The sequence below is a fragment of the Salminus brasiliensis genome, chromosome 2, assembly GCF_030463535.1.
Source record: "Salminus brasiliensis chromosome 2, fSalBra1.hap2, whole genome shotgun sequence".
Taxonomy (NCBI): Eukaryota; Metazoa; Chordata; class Actinopteri; order Characiformes; family Bryconidae; genus Salminus; species Salminus brasiliensis.
Genome location: NC_132879.1, coordinates 41,207,745 through 41,223,065, shown reverse-complemented (window position 1 = coordinate 41,223,065; position 15,321 = coordinate 41,207,745). Strand labels below are relative to the sequence as shown.

The following is a 15,321-nucleotide window of genomic DNA, read 5'->3' as shown; positions in this document are numbered from 1 at the left end:
GTTTTGTTTCTTATTCTTCCAGGTCCGTTCCGGCCATGTTCTCATCTATTTGAGAGCTGGATAATCCGAAGTGGAGTTTGGATCATTGCAGTGATGTCCTTAGTTTGTAATGCTATGGTGATGGTTTCCATCTTCCTATCTCCAACATTTTTGTCTCCTGTAAAGCTGCTGGTGGGGTTGCTTGCACTGGTCAACAGTCTGATGGGATTATGGAGTGGGGCTATGGCTATTGTGGATGCCCTCACCTTTGGTAGTTTTGCTTTATATGGTGCTCGCTGGGAGAGCAGTACTAGCTGTAAGCTCACAGGGGTTGTGTCTGTCTTTGCATCACATACTAGTGTCTTCCTCTTGACTGTGGCAGCTGCGGAGAGGGGCTTTTCTGTCCAGAGAGGGAAAGCTACAGCAGAATGCAGGACATTGACTGCAGTGGTTAAGCTAGCAGTGTCACTTTGCTTTATCATTGGCTTGGCCATAACAGCAGTGCCTCTCCTACATGTTGGTGAAAACAGTATTTCTTCGCTCTGCCTTCCCCTGCCACTTGGTGAACACTCTGGTCTGGGCTTCATGGTGGTACAAGTGCTGGTGAACTCTTTGTGCTACCTCATTATGACCATCACTTACACACGCTTGTACTGTAGCCTGGAGAAGGGGGAGGCTGACAAGTTGTGGGACTGCTCCATGATCCGTCATGTGGCATGGCTTCTTTTCGCAAACTGTGTCCTCTACTTCCCTGTAGCATTTCTCTCGTTTTCTGCCCTGCTCAGACTCTCTGCAGTGGGCCCAGACATGGTCAAATCAGTGCTCCTGGTGGTAGTACCCCTCCCTGCCTGCTTTAACCCTTTGCTTTATGTGCTTTTCAACCCCCACTTTAAAGAAGACCTGGGACTCCTGCTCAGACAGACTCAGGTTACACTGTTGAGAAGCAGACACTTAAGTCTGTTATCACTTGATTCAGAGGACGCAGAAAAGCAGTCCTGTGACTCCACACAAACATTGGTCACTTTCACCAGTTCAACTAAACCAGGAAGCAAATCAGCACCTCCAGCACCTTTGGCACAGAGTATGAAGGCCCACCACCTTGCCATGCACTATGTTTGTACATCATAATGTGTTAATGCTAAAATCTGTTTTTGTTTTTACTGATCCTTACTGGAGATGCGAAATATTAAGAAGCCAGTAGTAGTGGTAGCTGTGCTTTTAAAGTCACATTCACATTTTCATTTCAAGTGACTGATTTTCGCCCCAGCTCAGTGTCATAAGTATCAGATGTTCATTAAGTTGATCAGCATGACAGCATCCATGTGCAGAAGTACTGGCAATTACAGTTGAGTTGATTCAGCTGCAACAGAGTTAAGAGATCTTTTTCTTCACGAAAACATTTGATTGTGTTGGTCTCTTTCTAAGCGTGCATGAGGAGAATACAGATATCCAGTTCTTTGGCACACTTTAATGGCCAGTCTTGGTGGCAGGGTTTTAACCTGTATTGAGCCATGAAATGACAAAATCCCTGGCACAGTTGGACTCTTTGCAGGCCAAGTGCCTTCATCAGGAGAGGATCAAAAAGCAGTCATATGGTTGCTCAGGTTACTTTTTCTTAGCTTTTTTGGGGTTGCATTTTCTATATTTTTTTATTGGATACAGTACTAACAAAAACATAGTATCTTTTAAAAGAATATCTTAGTGACTGAGTAGGATCTTCCTGATTTAGTTTATTGCAACATTGCCTGTACGTGTAATGCAGGAAATAGTTATAAAGATTTGCCTCCTAATGACTGGAATAAGCAGCATTTTTCTGATACATTATAAAGCATTAAAATGAAAAAAAAAAGAAAAAAAAATATATATAGTCATTAGCTAACATTGCTAGCAAACACTGAACTGGACACTAGACTGTCACAAATCTCATTTCTGTGAATACGTGCCCTAAAACATCTCTAAACCCTCTCAAAATGCATACATATTTAATAGTATATGTAATGTTTGGATGCATTCTAACCTACAATCCAATCCACTTTTGTGTACCTGTTAGCCAAGAGAATTAGTGGAATAAGATGCTATCCAGTGGGAATCTGTGAGCTGACAACGGAATTAGCTGTTAGTACTCTCTTCATAGCTCATTTAGCAGTTTTAAAAGATGCAGTAATAGGCTTCACGTGTTTTAGGGCAAACACTTCTGGCATTGTGTGATGGGGAGTTCAAGCTAGTGGATGGAAATTGGAAATGACTTAGTTGGGGAGGGGGGGGGGGGCATATGCTTTGCTAACTGAATATTGTAAGGTCTAATGCTAAGAAATTAAGATGCTCCAAGAGTGAATAAATGAAATATTGTAATTGATGAGTTGTATTTCATCTCCTGTGTCTGTAATAATAGCAAATTAGCTACATTTTAGTTTGATTTCAATCATGCAATCAAATGTGCCAGCTGAACTGAATAGCTCAGCTACTTCCAGGTTGTTGAAAGGTGGTAAAAGGTGCAGCAACTGAATTTTGTGATCATTTTTCATGTTATATAAAAACATGTTATAAAAATGACTTATGCCAAACAAATAAAATAAAACAGAGATTTGTTACACTAACATATTTGTTGTTTTTTACAGTGTACCTTATCAACTAATTCAATACCATTTGCTGAATAAAATATATAGTTCATTGTGTATCTGAGTCATGTGACTCCTCCCACCCATGTGAATTTACATTTCATTTTAAATGCTCTGTTGATGTTCATCATTTATCTGTTTTAGGCATTTTTCATCAGAATGGGAATGTGTTTTGTCTGAACAACAAGTAATAGAAACAAGAAATATGTAAAAATATAAAGTAGTCATTGTATTATTAATGATTTGTGTATTAAGAAAAGGTGGCACTTAGTAGGTTCAGGCTGTATGGGGCCTGTATACTGCTGTTGTGGCAACAGATTGTGTCTGTGCATATTTTATACCAGATCATATTATTTGTAATAAATACATTTAACAAAAATAAAGCATATTTTTATGTGTATGATGAGTAATCACACGGAATACATGTTTTACACAATAGCTTTTTATCCAAAGGAATTTACATTATGATCCAGTGCTGTTGTGGAGCAGGAGAAATTCTTTGATAGCCTGAGTTATGAAATGCAACCTGTAGTATTATTAAATTCAGATTATTGATGTGCAAAGTAAATTTATACATGATCATACTAACCATATTCTGCATAGGCACTTATCAGAAGTGTTATTATAAAATAAAGGCACTGTGTAGATTACTGACTGGAGCCCATCTGCTGCTGTACATTTTCTCTCTAAAACATCCATCAATAGGCAACAAAGTGAGGTGCAATCGACCACTGTAAAAAGTGTTATTGGAATCTGGCAAAGTAAATACAGATACAGTTGAGGCACACAAGTTGGTAATAAGGTGTAAACAAGCTCTACCTCATCCCATTCAAGGGTCACCCACCAGCCTATCAAAATAACAAGAAGGGATCTCAAAATAATGAGAAATAAACTCAAAATAATGACTTATTATTTCAAAATAATGATATAGAACTACACTTAACAATGGAAAAGTATAATGATAATAAAAAGAACTAGCTTATAAAATTTAAACTAGACTATATGTATGATTATAATTACAATGTACAAAATGTACACCTGTAGTTTAGTATTTTAGTATTTTTGCACTTTGTACAATATTGAGTGGCACTTTTGTCATTTTGACTTTGCAAAATAACACTTACTGTCACATACTATTAAATACAAATGTTACAGTGATACAATTACATTGTATATTTTAATCATAATTTATCACTCATTTTATCAAAACTTTTTTCACATTCATGTTGATATTATGCAGACCTGGTAGCCATATTGAGGTAAAATCCCAGCAATGCTTCTGTGTCTGTCTCATTTCTGTATATTATTAATTATTAATATACATTCTGTATATTATTCTGGATATTAAGTTGTCATGTTCCTTACTGATATTTATTCCAAAACCACACTTGGCTGTTTCACATAATTAACTAATAAACATCACATTCTTACATTTTTACAGCTGAAAATTCCCCTACATGATTCTTATTTCTATAAACTTGAAAACTAGTTCTTAAAACTGAAACGGGGGTAAAACTATATGCTAAGGCAGCGTTAAATAGCTGTGAAAATCACTGTGAAGAAAGAATCAAAAAGAGTTTTCAGTTTAAGAGACATTCTTTATCTCATGTGATTCCTCACATTTGCCCTGCTTATCTCAGCAGGGTGGACCCTGTGCTGGTTTAATCTATAAAGCGTGGTGAGAAGAACTTTAGGATTTTAGGATTTACACTTCTCAAACTGTTTCTGAAGATACGTTTCATTATTTGGGTAGGTACACTTTCCTTGCTCCTTTTTCTATGTTATTTCTATTTAAAGCCACAAATGTGATTATTGTGCTATGAGTCAAAACAGATGAGGCGTCGATTCTGCCTTGTTAGACCTTGTTGTTTAACATTGTTAAACCTGTTTTTTGTGTTCAAACTTATGTTAGTAAATGTAAGTATCATGCTCTAGAAACTGTCTGAAAATCTGTGTCTTTACAGGGAAATTGACACATTGCAGGATTGGGTTATATATGGTAAATAAACAACAAGACATTTATTCAGGTTCAGCTACAGATGAAGTAAAAGTTGTGACATAAAATGCTAAGTTACTCCTTAATCTTTTTAATGCTTAATGGTGACTATAACACACTTTACAACAACCATTCATTAGTGACTACAATTACATGCAACAACCATTAATTAACTATTACAATTCACTTTACAACAACCAATAATTATTGACTATAACATGCAACAACCATTAATTAACTATTACAATACACTTTACAACAACCACTAATTAACCATTTCAACAAACTTATATTAATTATATTATTAAGCTTTACAACACATTTTACAACTATTAATTAACTATTAATTAATGACTATAACACACTTTACAACAACCGTTTATTAGCCACTATAACACACTTTACAAGAACCACTAATTAACCATTACAACATGATATACAACAACTAATTAACCATTACAACATGCTTTACAACAACCACTAATTAATAGCTATAACATGCTTTACAACAACCGTTCATGAACTATTACAATACACTTTACAACAACCACTAATTAAACATTACAACAAACTTTAATAAATTATAATATTAAGCTTTACAACACACTTTACAACAACCATCAATTAGCAACTATAACAGGCTTTACAACAACCATTCATTAACTATTACAATACACTTTACAACCACCACTAATTACAACAAACTTTACAAAAAATTTACATCCTAACATTAATTTGGGACTATACCACACTTTACAACAACTATTCATTAACAGTTGGAACACACTTTACAACCATTACAAGAGGATAATATTAATAGTCATCAACAAGCAGAGAAAGGTTTCAAACAGGTTATGCTTCCAACGTCATCCAAAAATAACCCAGTGACAGTTTTACAGAGAAAATGTGACGTCACGGTTTCATTCTGCTTCTTGGGAACGGTTCTGTGCTCCAGTGAGGAGCAGAATGAACAGTCTGCAGTTCTGAAATACACCAGCAGGTGCTGCCCTGCCTGTTTACATAGGCGACCTGACTGAGGGGGGGTCTTCCAGCAATGCCAGTGAGCACTTTCCCACAGTCTTACAGTCTTTAAAACCCTTTTTCTTTGAGGAGCTTTTTTAACTGATTGTTTTCAATTGAGGTTTTAAAGTACCAAATGAAAAAAAGTAGAAATTAAAAAGTTAAATAGTGAATCAAACGTTATTCTTTTTAAGTTAGTCTTTTTACACACTAAAAACACACTAAATTTACAAGACTACCAAGACTGTAATCCATATAAGATACAGAACAGTACTTCAGTCTTCTCTGAAAATGACACCACGGCAGACAGTGGGTGGCAGCACGGGAGCAATACTCATACTCGCGTACAACGCTCATAGAAGCAGAAGAAGACAGGCAGTTCAGGACGCAGCACCAGTGATTGATCGGCTGTTTAAACGCATGTATTCCTATTTATTGGACACTGGCTGAGTTTCAACATGGGACAGGCACCACAAAATCGTTGTGGCAGTAATTACTGCAGGTACACTTCGGAGCTAACGCTGTTATAGCATATTAGCTTCAGAGTCATTCAGGCCTGGTTTGTAATGTCATCTCCGATCTTTATTTTTCAGGAAATGTTTTATTATACTTTAGATAGGCTGTAATTTTTTTTTCTTAGAGGACATGCAATGCCGGTAACGTCAGCTATCAAACACGCCGTTAAATGACATGAAGTTCATTGGATCGCTAGATAGCTGTGTCGTTTTTTTCACTGCCAGTCTAAGGGCAAAATCTCAGCAGCAGCAGCAGCGACACTGCTGTGGACATTGTCATCTACTCCCGACGGCGCTTTATCCACGAGTGGAAACGGCTTTAGCAGTGCCACATGAATTCATTTGCATCTGTCTGACACATGTCTAGGCGTGTTTTAGCTCACTTTTATGTAATGTGTATTGTTGTCCTAAGCATATTTAATGACCGCATTTCTAAAACGGCGTAACCAATAGTACAAAAAGGACCAAAATAAGTCAAAAGTCTTGAATACGTTTCGTGTTTATACGTTGGTCCCTGTCACCAGCACTGTTACAACTGAGTTAGACCAGAGCAATTCACATTAAACCTCTGATTTTACAGTGGAATTATACAGAAGTTCAGAACATTGAAATTCCCCTTTAGATAATAAACGCATTTAGTGGACGAGCTGTGGCCGTTTAGAGCTCTATGAAATATGACTCAAGCAGCTGAAGGCAAAATGATTTCTTTTCCACAGGCTGTGTCTGTGTAAGACCTTTTTCCTTTGCTTTGTGTAGTTCCAATGCTGTGTAGTCCAGGCCCAGACCTAATCCCTGTCTGGTAAACTGACCCTTCTTGTTCAGTGCCTTTGTTCAGATACATGTAAACACTAGAATAAAGTGTGATATTAATTTTAATAACTACCGCAGTGCACAGCATTAGCCCTCACTGAGTCTGAAGATTTCTGACCAGTTCTATGAAGGTCTGAATGAAACTATGAGCAGTAAGAAATGTGATTTCTCTTGGAAATGCAATTAATTAAGAAAGCACAACAAAGTACGATCGCTACAGCCTCTTATACACACTTTTTTATGCTTTTACTGTGAATATTTTATATTTTATATATTACACAGACTTTCAACATTCAGCTACCAAAGTTCAGGATCCATGTTAGTGAGTGGTGGCATAGAAATGGATGGTCACAGTTGCCTGACTAAGATGCAGCTTCATACCATTTATGGGTTCCCTCTGTGTTCCTCAGGTACACCTCTCAAAAAGAATAATGCATTTTGAAGATGAGCTATTGGTAAAGGAATACATCAACATGATGACTGATATTATAGTATTGTGTTTCACCTTGGCCATCTCACTGTCCTTCTGGGTCATATCCATAACTGCTAGCACATACTATGGTGAGCTCACACCTTTTTACATTTCTGCCTCTCTTGCTTGGCCTATATACTGTTACATACTACATACTTGTTTCTTTAATTGGTGTGTGTGTGTGTGTGTGGTAACATCTGGCTATAATTAATATGTTGCAGGTACGTTGCAGCCTGTATCTCCATGGAGATGGCTCTTCTCTGTTCTGGCCCCCCTAATTCTCACGTCTCGTGCTTTGAGGAGAAAGAGTCTTGATCATGGTGGTGCCCTGGGAGGTCAGGCATTACACAGTTTTGTTCTAAAAAGCTCTGGGAATCATTTTAACTGTTTTCATAGCAAGATCTGGCCTGGACTTTAGCAACATTAAGAGCTATGGTAATACATTTAGGAGGTTAACTTATTTATTAAAGTTAATGGGAAATGAATCTGAAATCACGAACACTCAGTAGACTGATTATCTAATAATTGCTTAGTATTTTTAAAACGTCTGTTCCTAATATGTAGTGTTTAATTGTTTTGTCTTGGTCTGACATATAGAGCATTTGGGTAATGCTTTAAGTCATAAAATTCATCTTTACATCTTGCAGTTTAGTAGTTATTCATGCTTAAGCAAAGTAATGATTCCTAAAAGTTTACATGTCTAATATACAACAGTTTAAAAGTAAAGGATTTTCTATCTCATTCATTTTAAGGCAAAAATAAATGAATACATAAATAATAGTAAGGCTCACTTTTTAAAATGAGGATACAAGCCTAAACATTACACACTTACTAATTACTAATAAAAACGCCATACAACCAGCTTTAGGGAACTTATACTGATGACTCTCACATGATGTGATTACATCCTTTTTAGTAGCCATTTTGTAGCCGTTGGTCCTTCTTGTGGATGGAAATACTTAGAAATTGACAATCAATTTATCTAGATGGAACAAGTCTCGGATGTGTCCTTTCCCTTTGACGTCACTGACATTGAGTGGGCTATAGAAAATGAAAATGTGGGACTGGAGAATTGATCAGCCACACCACTGAATGAACATTAGCATGGAATAATGCATGACCTTTAAAACTGAGGGTTTTTCATAACCTGCAGTGCTTGTAAAACTACACTATGTATTCATATGTTATTTATTTGTACTCTGCTTGTATTTCTCAGCATAATGTTCCACAGGCTAGCTTGAAGAAAGTTCCAACTATTTTGTACTGAATAATCATTATTACTATCTAATGTGGACTGTCATATATGTGTGTGTGTGTGTACACCAATCAGCCATAATAGTTGTCAGATGGTGCCTCCATGGATTGAATTAATATGTCTTTGGTGCCCATGAACCTGTTGCTGGTTCACCAGTTGTCCTTTCTTGGAGCAAATTTGGTAGGTACTGGCCACTACATAGCAGGGAAAACCTCAAGACCTGCCTGATGTTTTGGAGATAATTTGACACATTTATCTGGACATCTCAATTTGGCTCTTGTCAAAGTGATTCAGATGCTTATGCTTGCCCATTTTCCTGCTTTTGACACACCGCCTTCAAAAAATGACTATTTACTTGCTGAACAGATGCCACTGTACATTTTTCATTTCACCTGTCAGTGGTACTACTGTTATGGCTGATCAGTGTGCAATCAAGGTTCATCAGAAAAAGTAGTTAACAGCATAATGTAAATATGAAATGCAGAGAGAGAAAATCACATTTTAATGTTTGAATGTTATATGTCAACCCATATTTAACATTGTTGTCTGTGTCTGTGTTACAGCACTGCTGGTTGGCTTTATTCTTACCATTGCCAACATGAGTTTCTTTGCAGCTCTACTTGCATTTTTTATAACCTCCACCAAACTGACAAGATGGAAGGGTGATGTCAAGAAGCGCATTGACTCAGAATATAAAGAAGGTATATTTTAAATGTATCAACTCCAAACCAGAGTCTGAATATAAAACATTACCCTCTGTCCAACAAAGGTTGGGAGACGCCCAGCTAGTCAAAATGGTTTTAAATTCATATTTAAATGAGGGTGGGTTTTTTGTCAGTGTACTACAGAAATTGAAAACAGACATCTTTCTTTGCCAAAACCAAAGGAACAGCTGCTAAAAGTTTGCCAAGTATATATTTTAAAAGCATTGTTTAATTTTATATACACCACTAAACCTTGGGTCTTGTCTTCCTCTCTAAGTTAATTAAGAATTACAGAATTCTAAATATACCATACTGTATACTGATATAAGACAACTAGCCTGATTTGTTGGATAATAAATAATAAATACATTTAAAAACCGTTAAAAAGAACATTTAAACTGCTGCTACTAAAATAAGTACTAAACTTCTTCATCTGGGCTCTGACTGGGAGTTCATATATTTATTTTTAAAGACGTTACAGATGTCATTTTTATTTCAACATGTCTCTTATCTCAGTCATCTCTAAACAAATGAATATAAAATTTCACAATCGACAGGCTGCACTGAGAAAGAACTCTGGTGTTACAACACAGGCTTGGTAGAACTGAATTTCACTGGACATAAATACTAGCTGATGATGCATGATGACACACATACACACACAGCCCTCTCTTACCTCTCTTACTTACTCCCAAATGTTTTTGGACATGTCCGCCATACCCACATACACAGTCACACACACGCTTTTAGCTCTTTTCAAGCGCTATGTATTTTCTGGAATGGAAACGCTTAACGCTGCATCTTGAAGGTCTTGGCAGTGAGAGATGTATTTTTGGAGTCGATTGGATTTGTCTCCCCTAGAAATGAATGGCAGAATGTTCAAAATCAAGAAATTCAAATTTTAGCTGCCATTGCCAACTCCCATACTTTGATGAACTCCCAAGATACTTTGATGAACATCACAGTTTTAATGCCTTTTTATAAATATTTGGTTTATGTTAACAAGCATTAGCTCAAATTTGTTATTTCTCATTTAAAACAGAACCGTGATGAACAATGATGGCAATGTGTTCTGGCTAATGACTGAACAAAAAGAAAGAACAAAGTGAAAGGAAACAAGTTTAAAAGAACAGTTGATTGTCCAACCTGTTTACCTTTATGAAACATATGTCACGGTCACGTCTGATTCTGTCCTGCATTCCTGAGTCTGTATCCTCTTGCAGGTGGCCAAAGGAACTGGGTTCAAGTTTTCTGTAATGGGGGTGTGCCCACAGAACTAGCTTTGCTCTATATGATTGAAGTTGGTCCAGGGGAGATGCCTGTGGATTTTGAGAAGCAGTATTCTGCTTCCTGGATGTGCCTGTCACTGCTGGGAGCTTTGGCTTGTAGCACAGGAGACACATGGGCTTCAGAAGTAGGTCCAGTTCTTAGTAAGAGCAAACCCAGGCTCATTACCACCTGGAAGAAAGTCCCGGCAGGTAAGGATGCTTGCCTCGTAAGGATGCAGTGCTTGTTTAAGCTTTTTTGTTGCATAATGGCATTACAATATGTAAGATATGCAGACTATAGGAGTATAGGAGGAGGTTAGGTGGTGATTATCCTGACCTCACTAACACTCTCTGTGCTGAATGCAATAAAATCCTCACATCAGTGCCCCAAAATCTAGAAGAAATTCTTTCCTGAACAGTAGACACTCCACCAAAAGCTTGATAAACTTCTTTGTAATACCCTTAAGAAACAGTGAATGAGCAGGTGTCCCAATACTTTATGGGGATTTGGGGAAATGCTTGGTAATTGACAAACATTCTTAAGAACTAGTTAACAAAGTACCTACCGTGAATGACTACTTTAGCCGACATGTTACATTTTTGTTGACCCGGAGGTTTTATTTTCTCGTGCTGTAAGAACAGATTTGATCTCTTCTTTTGAACAGATTTGTTCAGGAAATTATGTGCTCGGTTCCAGGGACTAAGTAGCAATACCATTACTATTTGTCTTCTTGCTGATATAACAAGCCTTTCTGAGAAACACCTAACATTAGTTAAAAAAGCTGTTGCTACAGCTTTGCTGTTGCTACATAAGTACATTTACGGCTAGATGATATGGTAAAAATACTGTCACGATATTTAAACATTACATTTTCACAATACACAATATTTGTCACGATATATGTAATCACAGACTAAATACATCAGTAGAGATCACACCGTTGGTAATGCAACTTGCAGTTGATCAGTGTTCTTTAAATACTAATATGCTTAAAAGCATATTGTGTATCATGATAACAAAATGTATCATAATACAATAAAATGTTGTCATATTGCCCAGCCCTAGGTACTCTGTATATCTATGATGTTTCGTATGTGAAGTTTATTCAGAGATTTCATTATAGCAAAGTGATTCATGTTGTAATTCATATCATAGGTACCAATGGAGGAGTCACTACAATTGGTCTTATAGCCAGCTTCCTCGGTGGAGCCACAGTGGGAACAGCTTACTTTATCACTCAGCTGCTGATGGTTAATGAACTGCACCTAGCAGTTCCTCAGTGGCCCATTGTTGTGTATGGAGCTATGGCTGGCTTTCTTGGCTCTATGCTTGACTCTTTCTTGGGAGCAAACATGCAGTATTCCGGTAAGTTCTAAACACGCCAGTATAAGAAGCATTTGCAATTGATTATTATTAACGTTTTTAAGACATACCATATTGTTTTTGGTATGAAATGCATTCCAAATAAATAATAGTAAAATGGTATATCATGATGTTTAGAGACATTGTCATGCATTTGCAGACATTTTGTCTGCAGATTTTATAAACTGCTATCCAAACACAATCTATACTTAGTACAGTGATTTGTACTTAAAATGTGTTTCACTCCATTCAATTCAAAAGAACTTAGTACAGCCTCTGTAATGTAACATGAAGTTGATTAGTATTCTTCAAGCACTGATGCGTGAATGCTTGTATGCTCAAAAAAAGTATATGGTGTTTCAGGATAACTGTCAAATTATTATTATTTTTTTTTGTTGTTGTTGTTGTTGCTTTTGGTAAACATTTAACATTAACACTTTTCTCTTTATCTAGGGTATGATGAAAGCACTGGAAAAGTTGTAAACTATGAGTCTCCAACAGTCAAGAGAATATGTGGGAAGCCCATTCTGGATAATAACGGTGTAAACCTTTTTTCCTCTATTCTCATAGCTCTGTTCCTACCAGGATTTGCGTGGGGATTCTGGCCAAGGCACTGAATTTAGGAATATATATATATATATATATATATATATATATATATTCATTTGAGATGAATGTATGGATCTGCCATGGAAGACATTTTAGTTGTAAACATGGGAATGGGTGGGAATCCTCAGTGTTTATCTTTTAATACATGTCTTATCACAAATTCTGAAAGTGTTTTTTTTTATGCACAGGGAACAAATATTTCATATGATACCTTTTGGATATGGTTATAGTGTTGGTTGGTTTGGTGCAGATTTCTGAAGTGACAAGTTAAACGCAATGTACTCCAAAATTACATGAAGTACCTGAAGAGTTTCATTCCAAATTTCACAAAAGAAAATGGCCTATCCATTCACACCATGTTTGGTTGTTGGCCCTTAGACATCATTTATAATAAAACAGTTTTTGTTCTGTAATGATGAGAAAATTCATCATATTGCTCTGAAATTCCTAACCTGATGAATGTGAAATTAATAAATGGCTTTCAATGCAAGTTAATTATTTATATATAGTGGACATTTATAAAGGTACTCACATTTTTGTAAAGCAATATATTAGCTTGGAATAACAGTTTAGGTTTTTCCCAGTATGCATAAAAGTCAAATATTCAATTGAGTTCAACTTTATTGTCATTATACTAATACAGGGTTGTACAGTACAACAAAACATGCAAGGACAATAAACAAAACACAAGACTGGGTGCACAGACAATAAATACAAAGTATACAAACAAATACAAATATGTGCATGAGGGCTGGGTGATTAAGGTTGAAAATAAGTTACTGTACTAGTAAATATAATGGTATACTGGAGTATACCAGTTTAATAGTAACCATCATACCAGAGAACACAGTTCCACTACTCCACAGCTTCATGCCCCTCTAGTCACTGACTGGCATTAGGCATGGTGCCAATAGGTTTATGTTTATCTGCTCCAGAGACTCCTTTTGACAGTACTTTTCTACAGGGATTAGACATGCTGTGTGCGCATTTGCACATATGTGTTAGCAAGGAGTGCAATTTGAAGTAGCTGAATGCATTCATTAGAAGTAGTGTCCATACACATTTGGACATATGGTGTATATTAATAGTTAGAATATATAGAAGAAACTGCACAATAATGTTGCACTGCCCAAATTGAAACAGTATTATTATTATTATTATTGTACTATTTCTGATTCATGGCAGTGTGACTCATTCAGTGTATCCCTGAGTCTTCTTAGGCTCCACAAACATGGAAACTAGATCTTGGATTAAATTGCAGTGCCCAATGGTAAATCACTGTTAGAAATGCTTTTAGTCTAGGCCTTGGTTTGGGAAGCTGGTTCATAGCCTAAAAATGTAATTCTCAACTGAAGCCTAGGGGATTATTGTGTTGTGGTAGGGAATAGTTTTCCATCTTATAAAGTAGTTTTCAAACTTTTCATGAGCTTGATCAGGTGTGCAAGGAAACTGGTCATGAGGACTTAATTTGAGAAACACTTGCCTATAACTCCACTGCAACAGAGTTGATCTATTCTGTGTTTTGTCTTTGTGTCCAGCAGATGTCAGTAGTGTGCACATATTCTCTTCTTGGGGAACAGTAAAATGACTTAGTTATTCCAGGCATTATATTTACTGTCATTTATTTTGACCTGTGTGTTTAAAAAAACAACAACAATTAATTAAATACAATTTAAAGCTTCTGTTATCCCTGTATGTTAATGATATTATTGAAAAAATCAGTATTTATATGCAAGGGTTTATTTAAATGTACGGTATAATTGCTTTGAAAGTGCTTTGTATATTTTTCAGTTTTCTCCCATTTCAAAGTAATACTGCATATAAAGAAAACCTTGCCAGCTTTGTCCATTAATAGCTTGCAAGCTTGCAAGACATCCAAATTGTCTTCACTATGTTTTGGTTTTACAGTGAAGTCTTCTAAATATTTCAACTTAAGGCCAAACTGCATTGAGCAGTAGTTCCAGTTTCCATTCGTATTTAGAGATATTTTGCTTGCCTCTGAAAATGCATCTTTCCACAATATATTTTAAGGGAGGGGGGACAAGGTCAAATGTACTGCAGGTAACACAAAATTACAATCAACTTCACCAGTGCTGAAACATCTACCAACCCAAAGCTAACAAAAGCAAAATCAGATACAGATTCCCCTTTTAATAGACTACCAAGTTTAGTTTAGTTTATTTTAACTAGTTATGTGTCTGATTCCATTGTAATGTCTCTTGTCCCCAAAGAACAGTGAAAATGCATTAGCATATTATGTCAAGATCTCTCATCAATCATTCCATAAATCATAACAATAAACTATTTTTATGGATCTCCTTCCACACCATAACATAACCTTTTTGGAATAAAATGTTTTTATGCTGAATTGTATGCTGTATTCTACTGTATTGAATTTCAGGAACAAATCAGTCTCAACCAGGTGTTTTCAATAAATTGGTTCCAATTTGGAAGTCACTCTAAAAAATATCTATCTGATAGTATATTTGCATTGTTTACATCTCAATCTGAAGAATTCAAACAATATGCTACAAATATTTTTTTTACGTACGGTAACACAGGGTTTTGATTATTCTATTGCTTTTATACAACAAGAAAATAAATAAAGTAGGAAATAAATCCATTGAGCTGTGAACTTGACATTCAATGTGTTTTAATGTTAGCATTTCCTTCCGCCAAATTCTAGTTCCTTAACAAGCAGCTTGTTGCTGC

At 36.2% G+C, this 15,321-nt stretch overlaps 2 protein-coding genes across 12 annotated transcripts in view; both read left to right on the top strand.

Moving 5' to 3' along the window:
- Positions 1–2,225, top strand: part of LOC140549280 (leucine-rich repeat-containing G-protein coupled receptor 5-like) — a 53,415-nt gene extending 51,190 nt beyond the window's left edge. For all 11 annotated transcript variants that reach the window (XM_072672758.1, XM_072672767.1, XM_072672766.1 and 8 more), the window contains one exon: positions 23–2,225. In XM_072672758.1, the coding sequence (XP_072528859.1) occupies positions 23–1,107 (1,085 nt within the window). In that variant the 3' untranslated portion in view covers positions 1,108–2,225. The remainder of the gene's footprint in view (positions 1–22) is intronic.
- A 3,741-nt stretch (positions 2,226–5,966) lies between these two features.
- On the top strand, positions 5,967–14,296 carry tmem19 (transmembrane protein 19). Its single transcript, XM_072672756.1, has 7 exons — positions 5,967–6,115; positions 7,349–7,499; positions 7,632–7,745; positions 9,229–9,366; positions 10,593–10,847; positions 11,794–12,003; positions 12,454–14,296. Exons 2-7 carry the CDS (start codon positions 7,370–7,372, stop codon positions 12,615–12,617), a joined length of 1,011 nt encoding a protein of 336 aa, XP_072528857.1. The 5' UTR covers positions 5,967–6,115; positions 7,349–7,369; the 3' UTR covers positions 12,618–14,296.
- The last annotated feature ends 1,025 nt before the right edge of the window (positions 14,297–15,321 follow it).